This window comes from Sander lucioperca, chromosome 22 (genome assembly GCF_008315115.2).
Source record: "Sander lucioperca isolate FBNREF2018 chromosome 22, SLUC_FBN_1.2, whole genome shotgun sequence".
Taxonomy (NCBI): Eukaryota; Metazoa; Chordata; class Actinopteri; order Perciformes; family Percidae; genus Sander; species Sander lucioperca.
The window spans coordinates 7,123,931-7,135,130 of NC_050194.1; the positions used below are offsets into that span (position 1 = coordinate 7,123,931).

Consider the following 11,200-nt stretch of genomic DNA (forward strand, 5'->3'; position numbering starts at 1 on the left):
TCTACACGCAGAGTATAATGTCAGGCAGACACACTGCTGACAACCTGCAGGTGGAGGTGAGGTGCTTTTCCTCATATCTGACCATCATATGTGTTAGCACTCTCCCATTTACTCCAGCATCTGTATCATACTCCTGTGTCCTCTTAGTTATTCATTCCCGTGTATTAAAGTTGCAGTTTAACACCTGTATGCTGCTGGGACTTGAAGGGAACATCTAGCCTACATTTATTTGGTTGCAGCCTTTGAGTCCTGGTTGTTGTGTTGCTGCCCCTCACCCCTTTGACGCCTAGTGGGTGTTGTCACACCTGTACTTTCCTTTAGGATATCACATACAGCTCTGCAGTGCATTTAGTAGTTGAGGATCGTGTGTCTCACGAAAACCAAAAGTTTTCCAAACCCAGTCCAACCATATGGCATTAGCCAACTCGTCTACCCTTCAGGCTGCAACCACCGATATGTCTCAGACAGCACTGTCCTACACGTACGAGCAATGACATGACATCATCTGCCCAGGTCGGCAATAAATGCCTTTGGAGTCGACTTTATGAGCCAACGCAGCAGTTATCGTTTCTCATTAATGTGAAACTCATGACCCTGCAACACAGTGCCCAAAGTGTGTTTCTCATACTTCATCAAACGGACCAATCCCAACTCCATCAGCTTTGCCAATTTAACACTACCAACCTTATCTGCAGACATGATGTTGATGTTGGATAAAAAGCAAAGCCCCAGTTAATGTTCAATAATGATGTTTTTAATGTTAAGCACTAGCAGCGTGAATCTAGGGATATATCTCAACTAAACTAAATAACATTCCCAACAGTTTCAGCTGCACTTTACGAGCACGCTAGCACGCTGACGTTAGCGTTTAGCTCAAAGCACCACTGTGCCTAAGTACAGCCTCACAGAGGTGTGCTAGTGTGCTGATTATTCCTACATTATCAACACACAGCTGGTTAGGCGTTACTTTTCACCTCGCTACATAAAAGGAACACTACTGCCTGGGTGGATGGCTTTATCTAAAGGACCCCCAGTGACAGTTAAAGTGCCTTGCTGTACCCACTGAACTCCACAGCAATTCTGACATTTTTTTTCCTGGCTTTTGATTCCTGAACAGAAGTGGGCACTAAATGTTTATGATTTAATTTATAGAATTGTCCACTGTCGATGTACTTCCTAGGAGACTGGGGCTGACACTACAGCAGCTTTTACTGATTAAAACAGTTTCAATCAGAGATCAGCAGCTAATAAGTGACATCTTCTGTGGCCATAGTAAAACCCTCAGCCTTGTTTTTCCCTCTGCTCAACCACAGTGCTCAATCTATTTTGTTGTTACTCATTGTACAATAACTTCCTGCCTGTCCTGATTTACCTGACTTAAAAGACTACTCCAACCAAGGTGTGTAACTTTGGGTTCAACATTGGGTGGGGCTAAATTGAAATTTTTAATGTCAAACACTTCAGTTTCTGGTGAATTTTTCTGCAACAATTTGTGACTTTTCTGCATCAATTTACGGTCTTTATTTATGTTAAGGAATTATAATTGTTTTTTTGGGGTGGGTTGCACTGGCCAGTTTTGATTATTGGGGCGTATAATTACACCTTTGACTTCAACACCCTTTGGTGATTTACAACATAGCAACCCATCCACGCAGGGTTGGATCCACATAGTAGTTATTTGTGTCTTACTTTGATGAAGGAATGACTGTGAGCATTTCAGTACCCTGCATTTTCTGCTATTCTACATATTGAAGCTAGGGATAGACCGATCATCGCCCCTGGCCAATTATTGGTCCACTTTTTGGCAGTTTACAGATTATCTGTATATCTGCTTTTTATTTTCCTGATAACCGATGAAGTTAATGAATTAAAAAGTGGTCTACTTTGGCTCGGCCACAGCTCTGTGTCTGTCCCTCTGCTTCGGTTTCACTCACCACTGAGGCCACGTCCACACATACCAAAACGATCCCCCCCCCCCCCCCGTCTTCCCTGGCATCGTTTCAAGATTATATATGCGTTCCAAACGGATCCATTTGTAAATGACTCAACACGCTATTTCATATTCCAGGCCTATAGGTGGCGCTGTTTCTGCTACAGAAATTCACCAAAAACGGAGAAGAAGAGGCAGAGCATGCGCATAAAGCTTGCGCGCTGTGTACAAACAGACAGTAGAAGAAGACACCAAACACAAGGCTAGTGCAAGGAAACCAGAAACTACACAAGCATGTAGTCCGCCATTGTTGTTGTCGTTATGAGACGTCGTCGCGGGGATAAGAGGGCGAAGGCTAGAGGCCCGAGGGGTGTGGCGATGACATCATCGATACGCAAGTATGTGGCTTCACCGTCCAAACGAAGACGCGATGGCGCCGTTTTCGATTTTTTTTTTCACCCTGGGATCAAAAAAGTGCGACTCCAGGCAGTGCGTTTGCAGGAACCGTTTGGACGATCGGCCAAAACGACGCAAAACATGTGCGTTTGCACCAAAAAGCGTTTCCGTGTGGATGGCCCCTGAGTCTGACTTAACGTCCCGCCCACAACACTATCTGACTTCTTTAACTGTGTATTATGTTAAAAAGTTGAAAGTTTCTAATTCATTAAATAATTGCTTAAAGTGCTCATATTATGCTCATTTTCAGGTTCATAATTGTAATTAGAGGTTGTACCTGAATAGGTTTATGTGGTTTAATTTTCAAAAAAACACCATATTTTTGTTGTACTACACATTGCTGCAGCTCCTCTTTTCACCCTGTGTGTTGAGCTCTCTGTTTTAGCTACAGAGTGAGGCATCTCACTTCTGTTCCATCTTTTTTGGGAGTCGCACATGTGCAGTAAGTACAGCTAGCTAGTCAGTTGCAGAGTATGAGGGCGTGCCACGCTAGCAGCTAGGCGAGAATTATAACGTGTGTTACAAAGTGGTGCACGGTCGTCACGGAAGTAAAGGCTGGACTACAATAGAGCTGTTTGGAGCAGTTTGTGAACAGTGTTTTCTGTTGGAGATGGTAAGTCCCTTTGGGGTGGAGTTTGGGCTTTTTCACTTTGTAAACCTATAACGTGCACAAAAAAGATATATAACACAATAAAGGAAAGGGAAAAAGCAAAATAGGTGCACTTTAAAGCATTTAAACAAATTTTGTAACATTCAAAAATCTTAATTTCCACTGTAAATGCATATCAGTTCCAAATATCGATTATCGGTTTCATTAACTACTAATAATCGGTATTGGTATCCGCCCTGAAAAACCAGTATCGGTCGATCCCTAACTGAAACCCCTTCTCACACACCTTACTTTCCATATGGATCAACCAGGGCAGAGAGTTCAGACCGTGTGTCTCCTGCCTGAGGGACGGGGTTGAGGGGGGGGCTGAGGCAGGTCTCTAATGAGCTTCCTCTCATTTGAAGTCCATAACCAACGTCTAAACCTTGTTACTCACCCCCCGGAGTGAGCACCAAAACATGCAGACCAGCTAACAATAGCATCTGACATTGAAAAAAAAAAAAAAAAGAAGAAGCTGTTTCTTTATTTGCAGCATGTGTCAGTGTTTACCGCAACAGCGCAGGCCAAATGCAGCCCTCCACATCTGGGGAGCAGTCCCATGTTTTCTATTCAGGAATCAAAAGCCAGGAAAACAAAATGTCAAAAGGTGCTGTGGAGTTCAGTGGGTACAGCAAGGCACTCTAACTGTCGCTGGGTTAGAGCCAGTGTTAGATATAACAGTCACCAGTGATGCTAATCTGCATGAGACTTTTAATTTCTCTCTATCACAACCTCATAGATGAACACCCCACCCCTGCGTGCAACATTTTGTTCTCCAAATCAAGACCACATTTTCTATAAACGTTGTTGCTTCCTGCCCTATCTTGTTTCCCCTCCCCGTTCCTATTAATGCAAAGGGGAGGGATATGAGCCGATACCATAATAGGCTTTAAAGCCAGGTTAGGTAATGTCAAGATGGAATAGTAAAGCTGCTGTAAAGTTTCTTATTGAATGCAATAAAGGTTCCTATTTTGCTGTAAGCAGATTCTCCAGTATAGTTGCCCCCAGTTGCTTACAATGACGATAGTTTGTTTGTTTGCAGTAATTACAGTCATACTTAAATCTCTAAGATGAATGCAACAATGAGATATCTAGATCTTTAATCTGTGAGTTTTAGTCCATATCAAGTTGCAATATGGCACAGAGGATGTCAGAAATGATAAGTTACTGCACTTGAATGTACATACAGTATAAAGCTCACAGTAAAGGCATTATAAGAGAAGCAGGCACTCTAGACGTTTCTCCTGCTTTTCTCTGACATTTCATCGCCCCGCTGAAGTCCAGCACTAAGATGTCACACAACCACAGCATTTTTCCTATGTGGGCGTACAGAGAGTGGAAATGAAAGAGTAAGAAGTCACCGAGCAAAGAGCAAAAAAAAAAGTCCCTTGGCATGGGTGGGAATGAAAGAGCAGCCTCTTTGCCTTGGAGTGTTTTTTTTCTGACAAAATAATGTGGACATAGAAGCTGTGGGTTTTAACTTGCAAAGAAAGAGAGAGAGAGAGAGAGAGAGAGAGAGAGAGAGAGAGAGAGAGAGAGAGAGAGAGAGATATCATTCTTGTTGCATCCAAATCGTCACCCTTCGTTTTGCTTATTCAGCAAACTGTAGGCTACTCTGCAAGTCAGCCTTCTTTCCAGCGTCATCAAACGCGCGCACACGCGCACGCAAAGACGCACACAAACTTAGCCAAAACTTTTCTTTTAACTCTTTTTAAACAACAATGTCACAAGCTAAAACGTGGCATTCACCGAATGTTTGGAAAAATAAGCTGCCTTTGTTTGATCTCAATTACAGCATGACACACACCTGGCTGAAATAACGTAAAGTAGGCTAACGTTAAGTGACATGAATATAAATGCAGATGTTAGCTTGTTTTTTGTGCGTGTGTGTTTTGCTAGCTTCTTTCCCCCGGGAAACTGCTGTAGGCTAGTATCCCAACGATATTCCTTTTTTTTGTTTTTTGTTTTTTAAACTGTGTTTATATAACAGTTCCATGCTGTTTCCACTTACTTATCAAGCACAAAATACAGGTCAAAAGCGCCCTGACAGGAACTCTCCTCCTCCTCTTCGTCCTGCTGCTCCGGCTCGGCTCTTGCGGATGGAGAAGAGAGCAAAAATAATCCGAATAAAACCAAAACAAGACGCATGTTCAACAGTAGTCTCGCCATAGTTTTTCCCCCTCGGGATAAAAAGTTAAATCCTTGTGGATAAAAAAGAAGAAGAAAAAAACAAACAAAGCGCAATGCTTGAGCGTCTTCTTACATCCCAGAGACTTATACAATTAGAGAGGCTGAGATGCAACAAAGACAAAAGAAAGGATGCAGGCGATGCTTCCACGTCTCTTTTATCTTGAGCTCAGTTTACAATCATGGCCGCCCGCATCCCGGTAAAAGAGCCAGTCGGAGAGATGCTTCTTCTCAATTGGAATGATAAAAAAAAAAAAAAAAATTAAAGTTTCGGATATTTCAGAATCCAAAAGCTTTGTTTTTTTTTTTTTTTTTTTTTTTTAAAAACAGCCTTCGCAGATACAAATCCAAACCCGCGTCCAGGGGAGAAATGGATAGAATGATGGAATGGGTGGTTCGTTAAAAAAATAAGGGGGGAGAAAAAGTTTCCTGTCAAAGTGTCAAAACTGGACTGAAAAAGCCAAATGAAGCTGGGTAAAATGCAGAGCAGCGTTGGCGCTGGAGGAACTGGGAGCCCGGGGGGACAGACTTGGCTGAAATGGACCAGGTTTCATATTTCAAACTAAGGAGGAGGAAGAAAAGAGGAAAAATGGGGTCAAGATCTCATTTTGCGCCTCCCTCACGTGGCAGACTGGCAGCATTTCGCGGGGATTCGGCGCAGAGCAGAGTGGGATGATTGATAATTATGAGATATGAACTGTCACTCTTGACTACGGAAGCCTATTGTAATAAGTTAGTCCTACCACCTTCCATGCCTTAAACCAATGTGTGCATTTATGTAGTTTTCCCAGCATTTTGTCCTCATTAACCACTACATGTTTGTTTGCTTTCTCTGTGCTGCTGTACCAGTTAATTACAGCAGCAGGGGCCATGAACAGCAACGTCCTCTGTAATTACACCATCATAAACCAGAGGCTGGAATGAGAGTATGGAAAATAGCTATATTTACAAGATACAACAAACTTACACAAAATGTTTGTTGTTGTTCATCAGACATATGGATGTGATCATTTTGACCTATAATGGAGCCAAAATACATTTCTGATCTGATGCTACACTATGAACCACCCAGACCTCTCAGGTCGTCTGGGACCATGGGCGATTTTAGACCCATTTTAGGGGGGCTCAAGCCCCCCTAAAATGGGCCCCCCAAGAGCCCCCCTCTTTTTAATGGCATCCCTTTTTAAAAAAAAAATCCATTTTGGTGCTTCAAGTGAGAGTTTGCAAACTTGTCTGTTAGTGACAGAGGACAAACAATTACAGGTTTAAAGGGTTTGAAACAGGTTTAATATCCTGTGTCGCTGTCGCCAATGCTATGCACCTGTAACCCAGTCAAGGAAAGGGTTAACAGAAACGTAGTTTTGGCCAATTGGAGGTGGTTGTGCAAGACTCCCGCCTGAAGGCCCTGACACACCAACCCGACGGCTGACCGTCGGCAGAAAAGGCAGTCACTTGGGTCTGGCTTCTCCAGCTGAGCGATAATGGCGGCTTGTTCGAAATACGATTTCGTATTTTACGAAAACAGTTCACTGAAACGTGTTTCTGAAAATATTTTAAGCAAGAAATAGGCCATGCAGTTGCTGAATCTGTCTTCATTTCAAAACGACAAAGGTCAGTTTAAAAGATTTTCGTCAGATTTTGAGAGGCGTTCGTCACTCATCCCGCTCGCCATTTCTGGGTTAGCACACCACCAATCAGATTGGTCATTGAGTCCGACTGCCCGCCCTCCGACCCAGCATGTCAGGTCGGCCAAAATGAAGGCCGACGGCTCCTCCGACGGAACACACCGAACAGACTCCAGTCACCGATCTCGCCAGACTGTCCGACGGCCGATTATCGGGTTGGTGTGTCAGGGCCAGAGATGAAGTTGGTAATTTCATGGCGCAGATTAGAACCCAAATTGATGAAATCTGGAACAAACTCCCAAAAAACTGCAGGTCCGCCGCAACTCTCAGTTCTTTTAAATCAAGGCTGAATACCTTTCTTTTTGATGCTGCCTTTCTTTAAATAATTGCTCATTTCTCATACTGCACTGTAACTTTCATTCTCGTATTTGATCGGTTTTTATATTTTTTATTGTTTTTAACTGCTCTTTAATGATTTATGTAAAGCACTTTGAATTGGCCTGTTGCTGAAATGTGCTATAGCCTTGCCTTGCCTAATATTGGTTGAATTTCGGAGGATGGAGGGATATATTGTGTAGAGTCGTTTACCAACTCCTACATTAGGAGTCTGCTCGTTGTTAATCTTAATTAGTTAATTAAAAAGTTAATTATTTATTCGGCAAATAACGTTTCCATCAGCGTTTATCGCATAAGCCGTATATAGATCAAGATAAAATCCAATGAGACCGAACGTATTTCCTGAGTCGATATTCATGAAATTCAATCAAATTTTACTGTTTCCATAAGGCATTTTTCATTCGATATCACTTAATTCGGATAAAAACGTGTGGATGGAAACATAGCTAATGACACGTAAACCTGACACGGTGAAAAGCTGTCTGCTTTTCTCCTAGCCACACACCTGTGTATCCCTGGCTGTTAATTACCTATATGCCTTCCCAAAGGCAATGGACCTTTTTCACAGCAGACATTTTGACTTGTCAAAGTAGGAAAAGCAGAGCTGAAATTGATAACCTTAACGATGGCTCAATTCCATCAAGTGTCCCAGTAAGCTATTTCAGTGAGTCAGCATGCACAATACCAGGACCTCTCCTAAGTGGAATGCAGCCATCATTAATGATTTTGAATACACCTGTGCTTTTCCTACTATGACATGTCAACATGTCTGCTGTGAAAAAGGTCCATGCTCCACCCAGTGCTCAAACATAAAACTGCAGATTAATTAGCATCACCAACGTGGTATATAAACGAAACAAAACAAAGTCGTTTAATGGCTCTAACATATTGGATTATAAAACTATTTTTTTTACAAGTTAAATAATCTGGCTTCAAGTTTACTTTGATTGTAGTCTGAATAATTTGTGTATTGTAACAGCCCTAGACAATATCACCTGGGTTAGCCTATTATTTGTAACGTTTGCAGAGATTACTTGTGTTCTCAATCCCATATAAATCTATATCAAGCTGTGCAAGCCGGAAAATACAATTATAGACACATACATGTTTGTCTTCTGAACCATCCTTATCATGTCTGTAAACATGAGCAGAATAACCTGCCAAGGGGCCCCAGGGTAAAAAAAAAAGAGCTGCTGGGCCCCTTTTAACCCCCAGTTCCTCTCACCCTCCCACCCATTTTGCACAGCATTCCAGTATGGTGGTATTCTACATGGCCCGTGCCTGCTGTGGGGCAATATGTGCTATTTGGAATATGCACAATTCATCTGTATCTGCTTTAAGTTATAATCCTTAAGATTTTCATAAAAAAACAAACTCCTTATGTTTGGCATTTTTTCAGCAATAGCCATTTCTTGTTTTATTTCTTTGTTTCTTGATTTATATTTTGCCTTTTTTCACTGAAATCTGGTATAAAAATGCTAGTTCCTTAGCTATGGCTGCTAAGGTTTCCTCCTCCAGAGCCACTCTTTCTCTGGGAAATATTTGTATGATTGAACTTTAATCTGTTGTCCTGCCACTTCTACACAAACCAGGCCCAAACAGATTCCTAAAAAGGCAGTAGCAGCTGTGACTTCTTCACACGGTCAATCCCGTAGTGGGGCTTATGCTTCAGACCCCCCCACCCCCTTCCACACACATACACTACCCCTTAACCCTAAGCTCCTGTTTAAAGTCTCAACACATGTTGATGTGTGCTGACTCCCCCCTCCCCTTCTGATCTTTGTGCTTTACAAATGAAAGTCCAGTGCTTACCAGAGCCGTGCTCCTGTCTCACATCCACTCATATATCTTCACATCCGCTTACACACATACAAACATACTTACAACACACTAATAAACACTTATGTCCAGTGTAAATATGCTGATAAAAAAGAAGAAAAAAAAAAACATTCCTGGCATGTCTGTATGGATTCTCAAGTTCATTCAAAACAAGATAATTTTTTTGTCGCAGTCAGTCTGTTTGAGTCACATTGGCTGTCTTTGCATTACAACATCCAATTTGTCCCAATCAATACCTCTGCATTCTGTTAAAGGGGAATTTTTTTTTTTTTTCACCCTGGTCCCTAATTTCCCCATGGACTTAGGTGTCTAAGAAGTGACTAATGGGAACAATAATCTTCAAAGTGGGCGAGAACACTGCAACCGGCAGCTGTGAACCGAGCTGTACGTCCACTAAAAGTGCTTATTTTTTTGCGACTGACAGGCTCAGATTGTTGTTATAAGTGTCTGACTACATTATGGAGGGATAGAGAAGTTGTCGTTATGCCACCGTGCTTTCGTGTGTAAGTACTGATCAACACTGATCACTGATCACCAATCAGCTAACCTCGGCTCTGTCTGCAGCTCTCCACTCTTGGAACAGCATTTTTCTTAAGAATAATGTGCTATGATATACGATTTCTTCTCCTCTTTGGCAGTGTTTGGACTGGAGTTTTAGGATTCATCTGTAGCTGTAGCACAACTAGCCACAACTTCAGCCTGTCTGTATCCAATGATAATGTCTATGAAAGCTGCGCAAAGTGTAACACGACAGTTCGTTGTCACAATCCAGAAATGTGCAATTGAAAATCTTTTAGACAGTCAATTCAGTTTTATTTCTAGTATCAAATCATAATAAGAGTTATCTCAAGACACTTTACAGATAGAGTAGGTCTAGACCACACTCTGTAATTTACAAAGACCCAACAATTCCAGTAATTCCCCCAAGAGCAAGCATTTAGTGCGACAGTGGCGAGGAAAAACTTCCTTTTAGGCAGAAACCTTGGACAGACCCAGGCTCTTGGTGGGCGGGCATCTGCCGGTGCTGGTTGGGGATGTGATGACCAGTGGCAACTATTGTAACAATAAAGATAATGGAACTATGACTAGAAATAATAGTCACATCACAAAGCTACTGTTTCTGTACTCCAACACAACAAACTCTCTTTCCAGATTCAGGTTAAAAAAACACTGAAATTCCCCTTTATAAAGAGACACAATAAGTGGTGTATGTATGGCGTGTTCTCAAGACGCATAATTGCTTTTTAGCGTGTTTATCAACGCCGTTTGGCCTCTATTGACTTGACCTTGCGATTGCGTGTCAATTTACGCCAAGTTCTCCCTAGAAAAGAACGGTAGTGAGTAGTATGAAAGCCCGAAAACCCACATAGGGAGGTTGGTCGGGGTGGTGGATGGGTCAAACAACACAGGACTTTCACCCAGGAGACCAGAGACCGGGGATCGTGTCCCACGTGTCACATTTCCTAAACCCAACTGTCGCTTTCTTCTTTTCCTAAACCCAACCCGTCCGCTGTACATGGCGTAGACATACACGCGGATAGCTCAAAATGCGTACAGAAAGTGGCGTGTATGTTTACGCGAAGTCATGATGTCACGTTGCACAAACACAACCAAATTCCAATAACATAGCCAAATACTGATTTCAAAATGTTTTACTTACATATTCGTAACTTAAAGCTAAACAAGATTTACACCAAAAGTGTTTTTCTGTTCTTTTCTTTGTTTTATGAAGTATAGAGGGTCCAGTCCTCTTCAAAGAGCCAGGAGAAATGATTTTGTGGTGGATGTGGGCCTCAAGGCAAGCAATCTTAGCCACCTAACTATCTGGGTGCATGTTTTTTTTTTTATGAGATGAGTGGATTTTTTTTTTTTTTTATTTATTTGATTGGGACAGTGGAAACATGGAATACATGCATGTAAACATGCCGGATTGTAGCCAAGGGCTAATTTCCATCCGTAGTTCCACACAAAGTTAACACAAGTCCTGCAAAACCTGAGAATTCATAGGTTCAGATTACAATAGAACACTTTAGAACACTCGTAAAACACTTTTTTAATACAAAAGATTGGTTCATTTTTGGCATTCAGTATGCACAACAATAAAATGGGTTATTATGT

The 11,200-nt window shown here is 41.9% G+C and overlaps 1 protein-coding gene across 1 annotated transcript in view; it reads right to left on the reverse strand.

Annotated features, from left to right (window-relative positions):
* The window catches only part of antxr1c (ANTXR cell adhesion molecule 1c), a 44,464-nt gene extending 38,954 nt beyond the window's left edge, over positions 1 to 5,510 (reverse strand). The window contains exon 1 of the mRNA XM_031297902.2: positions 5,047 to 5,510. Coding sequence (XP_031153762.2) covers positions 5,047 to 5,204 — 158 coding nt within the window. The 5' untranslated portion in view covers positions 5,205 to 5,510. The remainder of the gene's footprint in view (positions 1 to 5,046) is intronic.
* Between the last annotated feature and the right edge of the window lie 5,690 nt (positions 5,511 to 11,200).